General features: G+C 35.2%; 2 protein-coding genes across 2 annotated transcripts in view; one reads left to right on the top strand and one right to left on the bottom strand.

Moving 5' to 3' along the window:
• The window catches only part of LOC113504519 (rho guanine nucleotide exchange factor 5), a 122155-nt gene extending 108585 nt beyond the window's left edge, over positions 1-13570 (bottom strand). Inside the window, exon 1 of the mRNA XM_026886854.1 lies at positions 13418-13570. The gene's annotated coding sequence lies outside the window, so the exon portion shown is untranslated. The remainder of the gene's footprint in view (positions 1-13417) is intronic.
• A 433-nt stretch (positions 13571-14003) lies between these two features.
• On the top strand, positions 14004-21707 carry LOC113504575 (Bardet-Biedl syndrome 1 protein). Its single transcript, XM_026886944.1, has 11 exons — positions 14004-14344; positions 14575-14793; positions 15072-15374; positions 15825-15913; positions 16336-16489; positions 17327-17486; positions 17947-18015; positions 18425-18592; positions 19069-19202; positions 20478-20612; positions 21090-21707. Exons 1-11 carry the CDS (start codon positions 14183-14185, stop codon positions 21369-21371), a joined length of 1875 nt encoding a protein of 624 aa, XP_026742745.1. The 5' UTR covers positions 14004-14182; the 3' UTR covers positions 21372-21707.
• Positions 21708-22539: the final 832 nt, after the last annotated feature.

The following is a 22539-nucleotide window of genomic DNA, read 5'->3' as shown; positions in this document are numbered from 1 at the left end:
CTGTTCTCAAAACGTGGTCTGAGATGTTCTATGAAGCTTGTTAGTAGAAGCAACACAAGTAGTAGTACCTAAGCTTCTATGCAGTTTCGCTTTTGCAACAGCAATAGGAGCAAGACCGGGCTGGTAGCCGAGTAGACGAGATCACCAAACCTACTGGGCATAACGTGGTCTGTGTTGCTGCCACAGACACGGCATGTATCTTAGATGTTTGTGAGCCCCCGCGACACAAGGAGGGGAGAAAATGCTTCAGGGATTTCTATTTTTGATACAATATTTTTGAAATGCTTAAAGATTCATAGATGCGATGCATTATTATAATACGTTTCAATATTTTGCCGTAGTAAAGGATCGAACTGATAGTAGATGATTGCAGGATGGAGTACAGGATGCCACACCAAATACTGCGCTATTTAAGGATAACGATTGAATGTACACATGTGATAGGAATCAAATAATAGTTTGCTGCTTGCTGGTGTTTCGCGGATTTTCTTAAACAAAGTCTTCGAGTAATTGTGACTGACCTTAAATCAAAGGTCAAGAATAGTAAATAATGTTGTTTAATCTCGATTACAACAAAATTTTGTAGAGGAAAATGAAACGGTTGGTCCAATAGCTAGGGACAAGTAATTCTTAAAATAAATAACTACCAACTTTCAGAAAATATTTTTTTCAGACAATAGACTCGTATGGACTATGAGATATATAATGACAAAGAAAATCAAATTATTAATTAATCGCGGTGTCCCAGATCAAGAGGTCAAGGTTAAATAATTAAGCATCAAATCCGCGAATACTTCACCTTGTCACCAATGCTAACCTTGCGAAATATAATAACAACGAATAATATGATTTTCTTTTGTTTTTCTTATTTTCAAGCTCTTTAAAGTTTCTAAAACAAAAATGGAAATTAAAGTTTTAGGGTTACCTTAAATTTAATTTAAAGTGTTTCAACAAATGAGAATTGTATCTACATACCATCTTTACACAAGTGGGCGTTCCATGGTCGTGATAACAAGCACTACAAACATTTGAAAAATCCCTTGACCTTTAAATTTGTGTGAACATTATTTACAAAAGTAGTATTTGCAATACACATAATAATAAAATATTTTTCGAAGCTGTGTAGAATTTTTATGGTACCTACTATTGTTTTACGTTACAATGAACTATCATAAATAAAAACTTTTATTAGTCAGAAAAAAAAATATTCAAATGAGCAAAAAAGCATTCTAGATGCACTAATCAATAGAAACTGAAACAACATTACTATAATCACTATGCATCAAACAATTGATGTAATAATTAAGACCTATAAAGACTTTCCACATATGAATATGAACTCTAACCATCCACACTTAAAGTTAATTTTTCTTTGCATATTTACGTTATAAGTAGAAGCATTGTGCAGAAACAGGCGCATCGGTACAACGCGGCCTGTGGTCATTAACCCGAGCCACTGGCCGTAAATACACAATGTTAATTCAGCAAATTAGAAAGACGACAAAGAAAAAGGAAGCCATTTATTGACGAAAGGAGATCTAATTACATGCGATAACATTGGCCTTTCAAGACTTTATAAATAGAACTTCTTTGTGAACTTATACACGGAAAACTTTTTTATAAGCTAAGAAAATTACACTACAGCCTTCTGAGTGTTTTTTTCGTGTAATTTAAAAAAAAGCAACTGTCATCTTCGTTATGACCGTTAAAAAACGTTTTAGTGAAATTACTAGTAAGTAGTACCACTTAGTCTGAACGTCAAGAGTCATTTAAACGTAACTGTTGAATTAACTGTTAGGATTACTATTCTGACTTCAAAAAGGTGTATTTACATTGCAAGACCTACATTCAATGTACTCCTAAGAACTCAAAAGATTACCTACATATTTAAGATCTTTTTTCTACGTTAAAAGCCCTCCAGAAACAAAATTTTACAATATTGTTTTATAAACAGAAAAAAAAATCGTTCCCCTTTTGTAAATTTATACGTATCAATTGAAAAAATCAAGCCTATCTATTTTTACTATAAAAACACACGGTGACTATACGTAATGGACTCTATTTCTCGTGCATCTTATTTCGTTGTCTGCTGCGTGCGTGTGCGCAGGCATCCGGCGCGAGGCAATTTAATGCTCGATTGCAGGCGCTGATCACTTGACTGATAGACTTGCCTTTTGATGTCCACGTTACGTTATAACTGCAGCTGATAAGTTTGATTCCTTGCTACTTAAAGGGGTATTGTAAGTATTTAATCTTGATACTTGTGTAAAGTGCAAGGGTAATGAGTTTTAGGTCGTTGACTTTAAACTATAGTTTAGTTATTACTATCGTATCATATACATGAATACATGAGTATCATGAAAGTGTGTATATTTCATTAGAACATTGTAAAGTCGTTCTTCATGTGTATTTTGTCCTATCGTAATTTCCATTTTTCGTAAATAACAAATTAAGTCAGTACTTCTACATCATTCGCTAACCAAATGTGACTGTATACTGCGGACTAGTCGGTTAAAAGAACTGAAGAATTTTATATAACATGTTATAGACATATAAAAATGTAAATGTTACGTAATCATTGAGCATAAGTAACTAGTTGCTAGCTCAGTCTTATCTAGGTATGCAAATGTTTCTTTGCAATATGTTTTCAATATTTTTGAAGACTAAGAATTCGCAAACAATAAGGTAGAGCATAAAAATTAGACCACCCAAATACTTGGTACAATGAGTGTATAAGACCAAAACTTTGGACGCAATAAACCGATTAGATTAAGTGTTTTTGGGGTATAGAAAAGTATGTATAAGTGGGTATTTAAAGGCAAGACCCGGCAATAAGGATCAAATATAACTCTAAGGTGTGTTCAAGATACTAAAGTACAGTAAGCACTTGTCCTTGAACCCACACAATCTGCCGTGGGAAAACGTTTTCTGTTAAATAACTTGCCAACTTCATATCAGCGACTTGAAAAATTAACTTTGGCCGTCTTAAGTTCTCTCTCACCCTAAACTTTAATCAGTCATTACAAAAACTGAAAAAATGATTGATAAATATTAGAGCAGATATCCTTAAAATGTGTTTTTTAACTCTCCTGCTATTTACTGACCACCCATTGTATTATTTACATTATAACACATATTATATCATTATATCAAGGACTTATAGGACAAGTGGCAACAACACGATAATGTTATCTGAAATACAATTTAATTAAATCATATTAAACATATCAAACAGGATATTTAGTGCAATTATAAATGATAAACGTAATGAGATAATTATACAATAGTAAATACTGATGTTGTTACAATAGAAATAATATAATTAATGAGCTTCTAGAGGATTTTCAAAAATCTAAGGTTATTTTAATCATTTGAGCGGTGGTCACATTAAAAAAGGTAGATTTACGGTACAGGCTAACTACGGCTTAAGCTGTCATTTGTCATTCGACGATTTACAATTCAGTCAAATAAAATATAACTGAAATTTTAATTTCGAAAGCTTTAATTTTTGATTTAGTTATTAACTCAAAGTAGTTTTAAAATATATATTGTCTAAAAATCAATACAACATCAATTAAACCTTATTAACGACCTAGTAGCGTGTCAACAGCCATAGCTCGTCACTTCTATCATCAATCAAAGTTAATCGATCAAACATGAACAACTTCACAATCCACTTTGAATAATTATTCACACTTCCCTGCGAAACAGGAAGAGCCCTGATAAAAGATCGAGTAAAACAATCGAATAATTAATGGGCCAAGGATGAATCGATTTCATACGTGAACACCATGAATCGATGGTAGACACGCGAAGAGATTGTAATTAGCAACACTAGAAGCCTACTGACCTTTTAAAGTAAATTTTTGGAGTAAGGTGTGGAAGAGAGATGCCACTATGCCGTGTAGAGTGTCACCTCGCTCACACAACAGCTTGAGGTTTAATGATAGATATGTTGGTAGTAGTGAAATGGCTGTTGGTCGAATTAAGTGTAACTTGATTGCAAGTAGGTACAAAGTAACGACAAGATGTAAGTTCGGTCCATGAAATCAATTGACATCATAACAACTACACGCTAATTTTGGAACGAAAATGTCGTATACCGAATTCATAATTTGATTGGGAAACACTAATAAGTGAACTGTTGTTCTTTATGAGTAATAAATTCGTTAAACTTAAACAGTTGAAGAATCTTCTTGGTAACTTTTGATCATAATTTTAGTTGAAGAAAATAAGAAATATATAAAAGAGTCGTAGTTGTTTAAGAAACTTGTATTGAGGAGGTACCCAATTTAAAGCAGTAGATATTCAACACTTAAATGTTTAAGGAAGAAATATGACCTAAAATACACTACTATTATATTAAGCAAATCACAGGTGAATCAAGCAATGTTATTACCTAATGAAAAAAAGTGTTGAACATGCAATAATATGGAATGCACATAAAAGTCTGAGAAGGCAACAACCTGGATCATTAAGCAAGTTTCAGTTTACTATCAGCATTAAGTATCTAGTGTGAAAGTCTTAATGCACGTTACTTTCCTTAGATCTTTGTCTCATATTTTACATAAGCAACCGTCACTTGTTTCCACGGCAGCGATTTTCAGGCAAAGAAACTTGGTTTTGTTGTTATGGTCAAAAGTTATAAGGCCATACTGGATAAATAAGTTAAAGGAATGTTGAGGCCTTGCGTATATGATTTTGAAAGTAGTAAGCAAGACTTATCGTCCTCGATAAATCTGTATCCAAAAAAGTAATTAAAATTATATCAATGTTTTTGCACAGATAGCCGAGCGGTTGACGTCACCAGACCAAACCTACAGAGCGCAACGTGTCGCGTAGGATCAGCATTTGTGTGATCCACGAATGCTTATCCTGAGTTTCGGTGTCTTTCTGTATATGGCTTGAATATTGATGAAACACCCCGCGACACTGAAAGTATATTTTTTTCTCTAACAATAGACTCAATAATATGCTCATTTAATGCTCCCATATTTCCGATCTATCCCGTAACATTTGTAGTCATAACTGAACTTATCACATTACAAACTAGCACGGATATAGTAATTCAGTCATGTCCTGAATCTTAGCGATTAGTCCGTATCCGTTTTATGGGTCAACGCCCACACATATAGAGAAAGGATATAAAATTAACAAAAAAAAACATTATTTTAATGGGTATAACGGTTTAACAAACCGTACCGATGCAATCAGCTAGATTTTAAGCCATTAAAATTTTATGACAATAGAGAGTAGGCCTCATATTAATAAAATGTTATTGTAGTTTTATCCTAGATTGTTGTACGGAGTGGAAATGTTTTAGAGTTTCCAATTTACCACTTTTATGTTTAAGAAATTTCAAACATCATTGATGGCAAAAAATAATAACTTAATCATCCACGCGCAGGCGTTTGTATGTTCAACGAATGCTTATCCTGAGTCTGGGTGTAGGTGTTTGTGCATATGACCTGAACGTTTATGAACACACGGCGATATGAGGAATAAAATCCTCCGTGCGGGGCTCAATTTGGTGTAAAAAAAAATGTAAAATGATTTATCTTTATGTAAGTCAAATAGTTCCGTGTTTCACTCCAAACACCGTTAGAACATCAATGATTAGTCGACAAAATCTGCCGTAGCAAACGACACGGGAAATATGCGTACGGTCCATAGCAATTACTTCCGTTAAAGTTCCATTCAGACATAAATTATAAATGTAAATGTTTACAGCAACACAAGTGACATCGATACGTTTACATCGAGACATCGGACGTACATTCATTTCCTTTGCCTATGATTAAAAAAAACAAATGTTCTGCCATTTTCTTTCCAATCGACAATTCACAAGACAGGTTCATTCATCCTATCTGATGGACGTGTATAATGCTTCAACAGTTATTTTAATTACTATAGCACTCCACTTTTCTTAAGTATTAGAAATCGTGGTGCGTTACTAATATTGTTAATGCTCAAAACAGCTACAGGTAACGGATAATCTATGGCTTATTGGGAACTGTTTCGATATTTCGTTCGGTAAAAGCGTCGACAATCAATTTTGGAAAATTATGACAATCATTTATGTAAACTGTTGTATAACATTGTTCTTGTATTCGAGGGAGACGGTTCAATTTTAGAAACAACATTGGGTGGACTTCGTTTTACCATTTTGAGATGTTTTTTTGTTATGCTTAACACTTAGGCATCACAATAATTGCAGAAAATATTATTTTTTTATCAAATTGCACGCATGACTTAACAGTTCGCACAAATACGTTATTAATACAAAATAAACTACTTCGAAAAGAATAATAAGCCTTTATTAAACAATCTTACAAATACATTTCTTTCACAAGTTAGTTCTTATATTGACACCAGTTTCGCGAAGATTGTCTTGCTACTCAGCATAGGCCTCCCCTAAAGCTTGCCATAACGCACGATCTTGTGTTTTCCTTCTCCATGTTGCGCCAGCTACTCTTTTTATGTCATCTTCCCATCTCCGGTTTGGTCTCCCTCTTTTCCTTTTGTAGTTTCTTGGGTACCACTCAGTTACTTCTTTCGACCATTTGTTGTTTTTGTTTCTCATCATGTGGCCTGTCCACCTCCACTTTAGCTTCTTGATACAGTATGTAACATCTGTAATTTTGGTTTGCTGTCGTACAGTTTTAAGTTTTAATTTATGTTTTAATTTAACATTGAGCATGCTCCTCTCCATTCCATGTTGACATGTCTCTAATGCACGTATATTTTGTTTGGTAAGACTCCATGTTTGACACCCGTACGTCATAACAGGCAGTATACATGAATCAAATACTTTTTGTTTATATTTCGGTGATATTTCTGAGTTTTTAAATATTTCTTTTAGTGACCAGTATCTTTTCCAGGATAAGTTAATTCTGTTGTTTATTTCATTTTTTGTTAGATCTTTTGGGGAGATTATTTGTCCAAGATATGTGTATTCGTTCACATATTCCATTTGTGTACCATCAACTTGAATGGGTATCTTTTCTATATTTGTCATTAGCTTTGTTTTTGAGGTGTTCATCGTCAACCCAACATTCCTACTTTCGACTGTAAGTTGTTCAAGCATTTCCTGTAGACTTCCTGCGTCCTCTGTAATAAGTATCAGATCGTCTGCGAATCTTAAGTGGTTCAGGTGTACTCCGTTTATATTTAATCCATAGTTGTCCCATTCGAGGCGCCTAAATACATACTCAAGAACTGCGGAGAAAAGTTTGGGTGACATGGGATCACCCTGTCGAACTCCTCTCTTTATGGGAAAGGCTTCACCCACTCTTTCTGTCCGTATTTTAGCTGTCATGTTCTGATAGATATTGCTAATGAGGCGTATATATTTTTTGTCTACCCCTTGTGTTGCTAGCGCTTCCCATATCTTTGCGTGTTTTAGTGAGTCAAACGCCTTGTTATAGTCCACGAACGCGATGTAATAGTTGATGTTGTATTCATTACTTTTCTCAATGATCTGTTTTATGGTGTGAATATGGTCAAGCGTTGAAAAATCACTCCGAAATCCCGCCTGTTCCCTTGGTTGGTTTTCGTCCAGTACTTTTGTTACACGGTTTAGTAGAATTTTGGAAAAGATTTTGTATATGTTCGACATGAGGCTAATAGGTCTATAGTTCGCTATGTCATTTTTGTTTCCTTTTTTGTGTAAAAGTATTATGGTTGACGATGTCCACTGGTGGGGTATATATTCTGTGCTTAAGATTTCATTGAATAAGTCCGTGATGGTATTTAGTGTTTTGTCCGTGGTTCCGATCAGGAGTTCATTGGATATGGCGTCTTCACCTGGTGCTTTTCCTCTTTTCTGCGATTTTATTGCCGTGTTGACTTCTTCCCTCATAATCCTTGGGGTGTCTATTTCGTCCTTTTGAATAAGCGGTTTTTTTTCTTCAAACTGTATTTCCTTGTCGTTGTATAATTCTCGATAGTAATCAGTTGCGATTTTTAAAATTTCGATTCTATTTGTTTTGTTTTTTTTCGTTTTCTGGTGTGTAATATTCCCGATCCAGTCTAAGCTCTCTCTCAATTCTTGCCAAGCTTTTTTCGCACCTCCAGTTTTTTCTATCCAGTAGTTGATTGTTTGATTTCTTATAGTCTGGCGATGTTTTCGTATTTCTACGTTTATTTCTTTACTTAACGTTGCTATGTTCTGTCTGTTATTTTTCCTATCTTGAAACAATGTCTTTCTTTGTCTGATTAAATTTCTGGCGTTCGGTCCTATTTTGTCTTTTCTTTCCTGTGTGGCATTATTTTCTATTTGTTTAAGTTCGTTCTCCAGAGCATCATATTTTTTTTGGATTGTTTTGACGTTCTGTAATTTTGCCAGGTTGGTTTCTAGGGAGTCTAAGAACTTGTCGGGTATTGGTAATGAAATCCGTTTATCAGTTTTTTTTTTTCGAAAAGAAAAGGTCCATAAAATATGCACAAAAGCAGTCATTGCTATGTACTGTGATTTATTTATAAACAATTCACGCTTCGTTCCTTAACTCACAAAATCTCAAAAATTCATAACATTAATCTACCTATTATAGCATTATTTAAAGGTGACGGAACAATGGTGTTGGTATGTATTTTTTTTTAAGTGAGACAAATGTGACTGGTTCACTTTGTTTATTTTCATATTTCTTTCGTCAAACAACAATAGCTAATTGTACCGTCTAGCTGGCAACAAAAAGAGAAATGAAGACGATCTAACGGACGGCTCACAAAATTGAGAATGCGCTTTAAGACGGAGAAAAAAAATCGGTTTGAAATGCGAGTTGAATTCATGAGAATATAGGTTGCGAACAAATAGGCTAAAGAAAAATTAATCAGAAATTTGTGGCCTGGTACTCAGACATTATTTGTCACCCAATAAATTAATGACCGTTCTATCGTTGCTGAACCTCCTTTCATAACATATCTGAACTAAAACTTCAACAGTCTGTCCAACATGGTTCATGTGAAACAGCCTGGTAGCCTTTGGCTACGGAACCGAATACAGCGGTACCACGACATTAGTATCTATAACTATCAGACGATTTTGTTCTCATACATCCAAGAATCTAGTCAAAAGGCGCGTTGTTCTAAATAGGATGGTGTCAATCATGATTGTGTAGAGCGAGCGTTCATAATCAGGAATGCGTCGTGACCATGTCTCGGCACTATAGACTGATACGTTTTTATCAATCCGTGTTAGGCATTCCGAATGAAGAAGTCTCCTTGTGATAATAGAACATCCAATTCGAGCTCTCTTTACTCTTGTCTAAAGTAACTTAATCCTTGTGTCGCAGGGGGTTTTACAAACATTCAGTTTACGTACTCCAAGACACAGATCAAGAAAATCATTTGTGGATCATACAAATGTTTTTCCTACACGGGGATCGAACTTGCGACACGACGAGGAGTTCAATAGGTTTTGGGTGACACTCAGCTGTCCGCGTTGTTGAGATGCGTTACTGCTTTGTGGAGCTGAATCGCCTTTAAAGTAATCTCTATTGATGCCTTTACACGGCGTCTTTTAAAAATATTGTTGTAATATTGTGGTATACTATCATATTACTTTATAAAGGTTTACCCATGCGTGTTTATTGTTATTGGACGACTAAATACGGACTCAATGAGAATTCTTTGATATGAACTGACGAGGCGGTGGCATCCAGATAAAACCTTTATTAAATAATTAAAAACAATTCCAACAAATAATTTATCAGAGTTATTTAGAAATAATAATTAATATGTAATTTAAAACAACAGACAAATACGTATATTGCACATTTAAGGTGCGTATTTAACTTAATATTACGTAAAGGCAGCATGTCCTTAAATACAAAAAACGGGCAACTGCGTAATCATTTGTTACGTATGATTTGTATAAATTCTTGCTTAGGTTACTCATCACCACAAAACAATGACTTTCCTCGAGGCGTTATCACAATTAATGTTAAGTTCAAAATTATAGTTTTATTTCTAAACTTTACTTTTAAAATTCCCTACGCCTGTTCATTTGGTTTGCAAATAGGTATCCTGCAGAGTTAAATAACAATTGAAAAACCTATGATCGGTAATGATTATTGCACAATGTTGATTGTTGATTTACAAACGTAATCGAATTAGGTGCCATGAAATCGTAGATTTCACGGATAAGTTAAGTAGATAAAGGTCAAATAAGTAATCGTTACTTATTTATATCATCAAGGAATCAAAAATAAATAAAAACAAAGTTTCGTTATTTCTTCGTCACACGTACCAATAATATCGCCTATTCTAGACATCGAAAACATCGAACTACCAATATGGTAACAAATAAAAAACAAAATGGAAAAAAAAATCAAATAATAAAATTCTGCAATACTAGACGTTAGTGTCGCAACTTGGCGCTATTATTATAATTACTAGTTTTAAAGTTAACTAAATAAACTCGGGTAAGGTCGCGGGCGCGTGTTACACAAGCAGTGATGTCGAGGCTGCTTTCTCGGTGTTTCCTTGGTCGGCCCCCGCATGCCAAGCCGTAGTGATACGGTGTACGATGTTCTCTATTATTGCTCTCATTGTTCATGTAGGTTTTAGCGCCACGGTTAATGTGGGCAGACATAAATATATCGTTTTTATGTCAACTTAATAGGTCAACTTGTCGAAACTTAAAGGTTCTGAAATTTTAGTGCCTAGTTGATATTTTTTTGCGACTAAGTACGCACGCAGAATTAAATAAAACAGCTCAAGTGCTATTAGAACTCCCAACACTGAAAGTCTCGTAAGGAGATTATATAAAAAAGCAAAAAATAATGGTCATTCACCAAATTGGTAACCGTACCAAACGATACCAAACCTTTATGTTAATTTTCATTATTTTATGTTGAAGCGGTAAAATGTCATAATTTCACGTGTTCAAGAGATGGGTACAGCCTGGATATTCAGCACTGAGAGTGGAGCCTCAGTAGGAGAACGCGTCTTTTTCCCTTTGAGCATGGATCCCTAACAAGTAAGACATGACTGGATGTGACTGGTTGCTCTTTTGATATCTTAACTAGTGCCTGGTAAATAGGAGCCCAAGTAGACGTAACTTATCGGTTATTTTAGAGTCGTCGTCCGATCCTGTTTGTTTTGCTGTCTATCAAAGTTAACTCCGATACCAAAAGCGGTAACCAGCCACGTGCGTAGGAAGCTAAAGATTGTTTAACCAAATAAGTAACAGTGCAAGGTCCTTGAGGTCGACGACCACTGTCATATATTTACTGAAGCTATAAAGGATCCGAACTTGTTATTATCGATAATTATTTACTATTTTTAAAGAAGTTTCTTTGGAAAGTGTTAATTGTTATTAGGCTTAATTTTTGTAACGGACTTTTCAAGACGTTTGACCCACGCAGTTTTTAGGGTATTATAACCGTCATTTTATGTATAAGAAGCTTTTGACATTTTAAGGACAACCGATCATTTAATATATTTTATATCTAGGTACGTTATGGTAACACAATATTTTTGTACGCAGGTACAGAACAGGATAAATCGTAATTTATTGCTTCATAAAAATAGTTTACGAAACTATTTAAAATTCAAAAATAGGCGCTATATGTTGATAGTAGAACAGGTTGGTGAGTCACGGTGCGTCCAGACAGAAAGGCCAAATAAACTAAGAAACAAAGTTGTAGAACAACTCGGGGGCCTAGCGACTAGCGACGGAGTTCCATTCGCTGGTGACTCATGCAGGTATTTCTCTGATTGCTACCGAGAACATTGATATTTAACCACATGGGTATATATCGAAACAGGAAAGTAGATGCAAAAATATGAATCGCCAGTTTTTCAATTGAATTCAAATTGACGACTATTTTTGGATATTTCCATTTAAGTTTGTGAGTTTTTGACGCTGTGGGGAATAATCTTAGTTGTCTGAACAATAGAAGGCACGTTATTTATAAAAATCCGTTTAAATTGGTCGAATTACGCCCAGCGAAGCGGGATCGGGTGATCTAGTATATACAGGTCGATTAGAAATGCAAAAAAGATCGCAAATACAAGAGGAAAATCATATTTTTTCCACGGGAAAGCAGGTGGCCGTAAATAGTTCTAAGAATAAATCTATAACAAAGAGAATAGAATAATTGATGTTATAGAATGAGCATTGTGTAAGTGTAAACTATGGCCGGCTGCGAAATGTTTCGATATTGTTATGAATGGGAGTCAACACATCGGTGCCGGCGCCGCGGTACCGGGAAAACCCAGGGCCTGTACTTGTAGGCCAAATGCACGCCCTTTACCTTTCAAAATAATATTTAAACACGAAAGACTGTATGAATAATCTAGCAATGCATTAAAGTTTCATTCCTGAAACTTAAGGTTACTTACTATCCTAACATTCCTAACCTACATTACTCGTTTTTTTTCGAGTTTTCTTAATATTTCTTAAAAGTGATTGGAATAAACATGCTCAACTGAAATAGGGATTTATTTTTGTATAAATATAAGTAGTGATGCCAAATCTAAAGAATATCAATAATATACCCAAACTTATGTAGTCGCGTTATTTTCACCGTATTATTTGTGACGTCATAAAATTATAAAATTGATTAAAATTTCCTTGTGATTTCATTAGGAAATTGCAATTGGAAAGGCCACACTAATTAAACTCAAGTATTTATTGTTTTGCGAAAATCGAAACGAAGTTTTGTGACTGAGTACCAAAATGAAAATTAGTTTAACATTCTGGCCCATGAGTAGCCTACATTCATTAATAGCTATAGCTTTTTAAAAGAAAAACATTTATAATTCTTGAATAAAAACTGTAGATACATATAGTCGAAAATTACCTAAATATATTAAGTAGAAAATAAAAAGTGGTAAGTAAGTATTAATATAAAGGAAATTCTATGTGGCTTCAAGTAATTTTAAATCCAAAAGTTAAAAGAGTCTAATAACAAGGTTAACAGTGTTTAAAGTAATAACAAAGTAAATAGATAATTACATCCTATATTTAACTGTTTACTTAAACTATAAGATTGGTACTTAGTAGATAAAATAAGAGTTGCCATCAAAATACAAGGTAAAAAAACAAGTGCAGGAAATGTAATTATATTTTCAAGGTTTTCATATGGAGGGATTGATATATGTAACTAAGATATAGAATTTCAATAACATTTTATGTATAATATAGAGTATTTTTGATGTATAACTTTATTAAAAAATTTAAATACGCATTAACAAGTTTGTTATTTCAGCCACAAGGTTAAAAAAATATCGGCCTAATCTAATATCTCATAAAAAAAAACTTTTTTCAGCTCAATCGTCATATGATGGATACGTTTTTCATAAAAAGCAGACAATAAGTATAGGTAGTTGCTATGACTGCGAATATGTAATACGGAAATAACATAATTATAAATAATTAAAACTTTACGAAACTTAGTTATGGACTTACCTTTAAAAAGATATCACAAACAACACTAAACTATTGAACATCATTGAAAAGTTCGTTAAGTGTACTTAATATGTGAAAAATATTTCTTTATTGCGCTTCAAAGCAGTTAACTGTTAACATAAAGATGTTTGTAACAATAATATTGTACACAAACAAAAGTTTATCAACTACATGAGAATAATACAATAAACGTCAAGAATATAAAATCAGAACCTGTAACTAATCCGTTGCACTAATAAATCAAGCTATTTATAACAAATTGGATTATATTTGCCGTCATAGAAGTTTATGTTATACAGAAATGTATGGGTCTCAATTTTGAACTTATTTTTTATTTAATTTGGTTGTTTTTCTTTTATGAAATTTTAGTTTCAAATTCAGATTTCTTTATCTATTATTATTTCAGAACGCATCTATGCCGTGCGTTTACAAATTAAGCTACCTAAACTGGGGAACTCAGAAAAGTTTAAGATAAATAAATCCTAATTGCAAACCCCATCATGTTGAAGATAGTTTTCTATCTTTTTATATAAAAAATCATTTAGTTAACATACCAAACGCATTTTAATTCACTACTTTACAATCAATACTACGGAGATTATTTGCGGAGGTCGTAATTAGTTAAAAAAAAGTGTATTATCGTCACTGTCAAAACTTTCACTGTTTGTTTGTTGTTGTCAAGGTAACACAAAAATGTAAATAGAACGCGGCATTACATTAATTTTCGTAATTTTTAGGACAATAATAACAGATTTTTCGTCAAACATGGGAAGTATGACACGCTGGTTGGATGTGGAAGTGGGAACAGATGATATAGACCTTATAACATTGCCATCGAATATCGCTCTCGTGGATTTACAAAATGATAACGAGTATAAACTTCTTGTCGGAGACCTCGGTCGAGGAGAAGAAAGCCCTAAATTGAAGGTACTTAAGTAATACTTTCGATCCAAACTTCTAAAGTTCACAGTGCCTTTAATCATTTTGTATATTTTACATTTAGAAATGCTTGAAAAAGTTCAGCTAATAGCAGCCCACTGGAGGTTAAAAAAAAAATTAACCAGTATAAAAAAAAAATCAACAAAACATATTTTGAAATGTTGCTAGACTCTAAAACAAGGACTCTAAAGCTGAATTCAATATATTCTCAATTTCAGATTTTCAAAGGTACCATGCAGGTATCAGACTTAGTCCTTCCCGACCTGCCTCTCGGGGTAGTAGGGTTCTACATCAGTGAGACGGTCCCGCGATCCATACCCATAGTAGCTGTTGCCTACAGCACTTGTGTCTACATGTACCGGAACTTGAAGCTCTTCTATAAGTTCTACCTACCTTCTACTGAACTCGGTATGTGTGAGATGGAGGTCTGGAAACAGGTTTGTTTTATGTTTTATTGTCATTACATAGGTCACAGGTTATTAAATGTACAGCCAAGCTGCAACTTTACTAAAAGTAACTCAAAGTTTAACTATTTGATTTAGAAAGTCCAGTATTAGTAACAATAAATCTTTGAAATACTTTAAATGGATAAAGAAACCTGAATTCAATTCCTCTCTTTAAAACATATAAGATCCCAAAGACAAAATTTTTAAACAAAATTATCATCGGAACTACTTAATTCTATTCTTAACACTCTATAATATTCTGTTTCCAGCTGATAGACCCTCAAAACCACAACCCAGATTCAATAAAACCTTTAACAGACAGCCTTAAAATACTACCACATAACAACCTAACAATAAAATCCCAGAACTTTCTCACACTAACACCAGAACAGCAGGTGGAATACCTGGAGAACAATCCGGAGCTACCGAGTCAGAAGAACTCTGAGATTGTATGTATCAGCACTTTGAAGATGAGCTCCATTGATAAGTATTCTATAAGCTGTGTAGTAGTGGCTACAGAGGATGGGGATGTTATATTACTGGACTCACAAACATTTACTCAGTTAACGCAGGTTGGTGTCTTTTTAATTAATTTGTAATAAATGATACAACACTGCACAACAGTGGACGAATATTTGCTGATGATGATACTACTGGAATAACAATTGAAATGTAAACAATGTTAAATAGAGAATGTATAGTCATATATATTAAGTTATTTTATAGCTAATTTTCTCCCTCGTTTGACAATGCCTGTCCTTGTGCTATGCTGTGGAGTTTGTTGAGTTGCTTCTTATTCATAGCCAGAGTGCTTAGGGAGCGGTGAAGGGTGGATAATACAAGACAAGTAGCCTATAAAAGGATTTCGATTTATTTTTGATTCTGTTGTTAAACACACAAAATATGTGTATGTGAGCCACCTATTGTTCATGTTATTGTTTTACAAGACACAGTAGCAGAACTAGCAGATAAAATAAGTTTGTAATCGTGTATTCAGTGTAATAGTTATCTAATTTCCCCAGGGCAAAATATGTGGGGTAAAGAAAACTCCATATCAAATGATTACCACAGGGCTGTATAATGTCGACTACAGAATAACCATAGCTACAAGGTGTGAATCGAACATTTGCTATTCGTGTTTGGCAGGCACTTTGATTTTGACACGGCTTTATCTAGGCAACACTAGCACAATTCACGCTTGTGGAAGTAGGAGTTGTTTTTATGTTTTAAGAACTCTTCGCAATATATTATAGAGATTTTAAGCAAATGGCCAGAAATAAATGCAAATAATTAGAAATATTTTAATTATAATATTACATTTTCATTCTTGACTGGAACTATTAAAAGAAAAATTTCGTTATATATGGCCTTATTTTGAATTATTGTCACCATTGAAAATTAAAAAAGCCCGCGACAGATGTTTAATGTCTTGTTTTAGTATTCACCAGTAAGTATACATACTACAATCACCTCTAGTATGTCACCCATGTTCTTTAGTGTGCTCGTAAGTGCTAGTCACCTTTCTTCTTTCAGAGAGAAGTCAGTATGTGTTTTGAAGCGAGGCTGGAGCGAGGGTCGCATCCTATTCAACACTGATGACCATATCATAGCCATTGAAGTGGTGACAGCGGACAACAGCGTCATGGTGATAAGTGCTGACAACACCATTGCCTGTTACAGCAAAAAGGTAATGTCCCTGGGCGCTTCTTCCCACGTTTTAAAGACTGGTTTTAGAAGAAGACGGTGCACTTCATGACCTAGAGCGCCTAGACCTAGAGCGAGGTGGCAATATGGCCCTGGTTCTGTTTTTATGGTACCGATTTATTTAATTTATAAATGCGGAGAAAAAAATCGTTTTAATTACGTTAATTTTAGGTAGTTACAATAACGTGTTTTTCCCTGAATTAATTTCTGTGTTTGAGGACTAGATGGCGTTGCAAGTAATAGTAGTCGTAACGAGTTTTTGTTTTGTGTTTAACTTATTAGACACTATGAGTTCAATGTTTTATTGATAAATATGTTTAAAATTTAACCAGTTCCAAGGTCATAACTTATCATTTGGTCTGTGGCTGATGTTATTCATTATTCACAAATATAAAAATATAAATATGACTGTGTGTGATACCAGTGTTAGTCACGAAACCATTTGTTATCTTGATTTTAATCTTCGTGAGCATAAACAAAAGTATGACTGTTTTCCTGTTTTAACTTCTTAATTATTTAACTTGTTAAAAAAATGGCAACAACTTACGTTCCACTTAGATGTTTAAAAAAATAAACAATTAGGTGCGATAGCCCACAACTTAGACTAAGAACTTCTCTCTCTGCTCTCAATCTACTTTTCCATCACTAGATATACACTACGTACCTGCTGACTGACATTCAATACAAGTCACCAAAGAATATATTCACAGGTTCACAATCTTCTTAACCTGTTTAAGGCATGACAAAAATACTCAACTTTAACACAAGTTCAATATTTTCAAAACCTACAATCTTCATATTGTTATTTCATCGTCACCAGGGCAAGAAACAATGGTGTTTAACCCTGGAACACCGGCCGGTCGCCATGACCCTGGTCCCGGTCCTCCACCTGGGCGTGACGCTGGCGGCCGTGGCGCTCGCCTCGGGACACGTGCAGTTGTACGACGGGAAGGCGAAGAGGGACACCGTGTTTGTTAGAGGTCAATAGTAAAGCTGAGGTCAAAAGGAGGGATGATGATATTTGGTTAATGTTTTTTGGGTAGATCTTTTTTTAATCCCGTCTTCCTGACTATGAAGAAGGCATTTGTGTGTGTCGTGGGAGTTTCGTAAACATTCCAGCAATCATGGATCACACAAAAGATTGTCCTGCTCGGGGATTGAACCGAGCAAGTCGTGTTTAATAGGTTTGGCGTGGTGGCTTCAACCACTCGGCGTATCATATATGATTTTGAATACTAATTACATAATTTTTAGTGTCGCACAAATAGTAATCGATCAAATAACTGTGAATGGAATTTCGCGTTACGTCACTTGTCTGTATAAATTATGCTTGGTAGTTACATCACAAGCTCCCTCTACTAAACTTTAAAAGAATGCTGTAGTGTTGTACAGAAGATAGGTAGTAAGATGGGATAAGGTTTCAATTTCGTTTAATTCCAGATGTGGTGTCTGTTATGAAGTTCGGCCAGTTGGGGCAAGAGGAACACGTGCTCATCATAATAACTGGAAGTAAGAGACAACAATATTGTTATTAATCAGAATTACGAAGCAATCGCTTGCAATGCCAGCTTTGGCTAAAATTTACGTGAAAAGATAAAAAATTACATTACTAAGCAATTTTTAAACCATCAAGATTTTTGTGACGATAAATTAAAAAAGATTCGCCAAAACTGAATTAGTTGTAGTTCATCCTTTTCCAAATAATTCAGGAAAGGCAAAATTTAATACCTTTATCGCTGCGTAACAAGATTTACTTGGTCGTATATTTAAATATGGAGTCGTCCCCTTCATCATCATCAGACCATATTCATCCACAACTGGACAGAGGCCTCCCCAATGCTCTCCATCGAGATCTAGTCGTTCCCTAATACCTTTTCAAGAACTTTACTCTAATACTCTACTCATCTATTATTTCCAGGTGGTAACCTCATGTTGAAGATATTGAAGCGCACAGCAGACTTCAGCGCGCATGCGGCGGGCGTGGACCTGTCGCCCAGCGTGACCCCGGGGCAGCGGCCCTGGCTCATACCCAAGAAGTCCAAACTCTTTCTAGAACAGTCCATGAGGGAGAGGGAGAATGCTGTCCGTGAGTGATCTTGTTTTGTGGTGTGTATTAGAAGATATTTAGGACTGCTGATAGGATACAGGAAATGGAAGGAAAGATACGTCCTGTTGATTAGTGAATAGTATTTTTTTTTTCTTTTTTTGTCCCACAAAATTAAATTAATTGTAGATGAATTTAGATATAGAAGAAATGGTCGATAATAATGCGATAAGTAAGGAAGACAATTAAGGTAAAAAGTGAGAGAGGCCGGAACACGATTAGGGTACAGAGAAAGAGAGAAAGAAGAAACGTGTGATTTCTAAAACGGAGGAAGGGATAATATTACGTGACGTCATTTTTTGCCTCCAGTCCCCACTACCGAACTTTAACCCGGGCTTCATCCATCACTTATTTATCTATTCGTTATGTTCAGATAAAGGCAAAATTGCGTGTCTAATATTCTTGTTATCATGTACCTGATAAAGTAATTAGATTTATACTTTCATGCCCTATTTCAGTGATGCACGAGACATTTCAGCACGAGTTGAACAGACTTCGCCTGTTGGCCGCCAAGACCTTACTGGAGGCTCACGTCAAGTCTGATAACTCTGTCGGCGCCGGGCCTATGGAGTCTATGAGACTTACCGCTGAGGTAAGAGGCGACTTACAATTTGCCAATTGATGGAATAAATGACTTCGTAGTCGAATAATCATCATCACTGATGATTCAGCAGTACGTACTTAAGAAAGCTATGGTTTTATTTAAGATGAGTAGCGAGATGTAAGGACAAATAAAGGAGGTTCATTTAACTATGTTGAAAGATGTTGCTTTTATAGAAACCTTAACTCAGGAAGAGACAAGCCTCTTCCCCTAGGTTAAGGTTTCTATAAAAACTCGGCAGTTGGACATTTCTACGCTGCTATTAAATTACTATATGTTATTATAAAGAGACTGCTGCTGATTAATCGGGCTAACCTCGGCGATGGCGAGACCGATTTAGATGTGACAAATAACTGAGGTTATGGAGCGTAATAGCTACTTATCGAACACAGGAATTTTAATACTAGTGTCGTTTAGGGAAAAAAGTAATCAAATACACAAAGATACAGAACAAGCATAATCACACAAATGCTTCTCCTTTGCTGGGATCGAACCCTCGTGGCGTCGCGCTCAATGAATTTGACGTGGTTACCACTCGGCTATCCGTGCAGTCGCAGTTTATAATTACTACTATAATTTAATATCGTTTTGAGAATCACCAGTATATTTGCTATCAATAATTACAATTTAAGTAAAAGATAGTATCTTTGTTTGTACACGTAGACGTACTCCGATAGTGGTTCTTTTTTATTTATACATCGCACGCGCACGTGATTCCGATTAGCCGAAAATTTTCCAACTTTCTACTGATATGAATGATAAGGGTTCAGGGTTTAAGACAAATTAATCAAGCTTTTAATACGTATTGATTATTTGAATACGTCAGTGTTATTTAATTTTTCATAGTATGTAAGATGAGCTTAAGTTAAAGCTACGTTTATTAAGGTTCATACCCAAAAGGCAAGAACGGAATCCTAAACGAAGACAGCGGACCTTCAGTAAGGTCCAGTACCCGCCAACTTTTTTTCAAATCTGGTTAAAATTCGACCGAATACTATAATACTTCTGAAACTGACTATAATAATGAGACACATAAAGATTCTTCACGTCTGTTCTACCATAGAGCGGAGGTGAATGATCCCTAGTAGATGCCCCATCACATTGTAGATTAAAGTTCTCAAGAAGGCCTTTGCCCCTATATCCCCGTGCACGCCTTCAAGAAGGACCGGATCTCTTCTCATGAAGTTTAACCCTTGAATGAAAAGAGACGTAATATTCATCCCATCCTTCTGATATCTTGTTATAGTTGTTATATCATATTCCTAGGTGGAAGGTCTCGGCCCGGTGTTCCGCGTGACGCTCATCATAGAGAACACATCCAAGGAGAAGGCGGTGCTCGGGCTCTCCATACTATTCCACGTCCACACCGTCAACTACAAAGTCTCCAATCCTTACATCAAGGTAAGAACTAGGTCCACTACAATGGCAAGTTTAGACAGACAAAAGTTTATTTAGCGATTTACCTTTTCGTATTTATAGGGATCGCCCGACTAGTTTCGGACTTGACAGTTTACCTAGATATGAATCCGCCACATAAAAGTAATATTTTGTTACCATTATCATTTATTGATTTTCTCCATTCAATTTGCGAAACCACTCTTACCTCAGCTCACGAAGGACATCGGTTGGGTTCGAAGTTAGCCGTTTGCAGTTGCAAGCTGAAATTGTAACCGTTATGACAATTAAGTTAAATAAAAATATAATCTCAAACCAGATATTTAACTAATGTAGATTAAATAATACAAAATTCTACAACTTCCACACAACTGCATCTAGTCTGAAACTAAACAAAGCTTTTATCATGAGTACTAGACAACTGATAAAAATACTTAAGTTATAGATAAAAATGCGAATAAATCTTCTATCCTATTTCTTTAGGTACCACTCCTCTCACCGGGTGGTAAACTAAAATTCCCGACGAAAATCGAAGAAGTATTCGATGATAACATCAGCCCTGACGTGTTGTTTCGTCCAGTGACGGGGCAAGGCGGGGAGCGAGCGCTAGTCAAAGTGTTGCTACTGAAGGAGGGCAGGCAGACCCCAGTGTTGGCTGCCACCGTACAAATGCCCCCCACAGACCCCATGATGCTGCCGTTTGAGAAGATGCAGGCTATAGCTGGAGTTGAAACTAGGGATGATGGATGGCCACCTAAAACTTAGATTTGGGAATTTATCTTTAGGATTTTGGATTAGATTTTCAGTCAGAACACAGTACACCAGTATTTGAAACACTGAAGAATTAAATAAGTTAACCGTATGTAACTTGTGTCTCCGGTGTTCGATTATTGTCATTAAGCGGTCTTAAAGCGTTACAAAGTCATACATTACCATATGTTATTGCAGATAATGTGCAATAAGCTTTTTATTTCTAATTTAAGTGAATCTCTAAAACCTGATTATTTTAAATGGTTCGTCTGTTTGTAGCACGAATTTTGTGATAGGTATGTTATTATTTAATTGTAAGTTAATAATAGTTTCGATTCGATATTGTTTTAAAATGGGTGATATTATTAGAATAAATAAATACATTTTAACTAATGCATGACTTTTATTTAATTTATAAATACGAGATCAGAATGATAAGCGATGAAAGTTTACCAAACTTTATGTTACCTAAATCATAGTTCATTAGGTACAGGCGCTCACAAAAACCAATAAAAAAGAGAGTAGTAGAGACTCGAGTGTGTTAAATTATACTCATAATTTAAGTTAGTCAGTACCTACTTTTATTTTCAGAGACAGTAACAGCTATTTCAATAATTGTCGTAAAAATGGCTCGTCCTAAGTTCCTATTTAGTTGTCAAATCCTGTTTCAGAAATTACTAAACGAATATGTGGTCTGGTTCGAGTACGTAATCAGTGATTCCCTATTCAGTAGCGTGTAAGTTAATTTAGTATAAGGTACAATGGGGTTGACGTATCCGTGTGGATAAAAACCTCTTAAAATAAATAAAGATTAAAAAAAAAAAAAGACTGGGCAAAAATAAGACAGGACACAAGTGCGCAGAGGTGTTTGACTGTCGGGAGCCGGAAATCCTGGCCACTGTAGACGGTGAATGATGGGGACGTCACCGCTCGAAGAGGACCAGGACACCTCAAAGAGATGTATCAGCCAGTCAGGCCAATATTCGTATGATTAGAAAAAGAACCAACATATTTGTAAAGGGCGAAGTCAGAATATAATGTCAAACCCGGCGCATGATTATACCCACACGTTATTTTTGGACAGCTGTCATTACTGTACGGATCGAACGTTTCCCCTCCAGTTTAACCTCAGAGATCTATTGACTTGCACCGCACTATTATTGTGTACTACCCGTATTTCCTA

Source organism: Trichoplusia ni, chromosome 22 (genome assembly GCF_003590095.1).
Source record: "Trichoplusia ni isolate ovarian cell line Hi5 chromosome 22, tn1, whole genome shotgun sequence".
In the NCBI taxonomy this organism is placed as follows: Eukaryota; Metazoa; Arthropoda; class Insecta; order Lepidoptera; family Noctuidae; genus Trichoplusia; species Trichoplusia ni.
The sequence above is the reverse complement of the archived record's forward strand: the minus strand, read 5'-3'. Positions and strand labels throughout refer to the sequence as shown.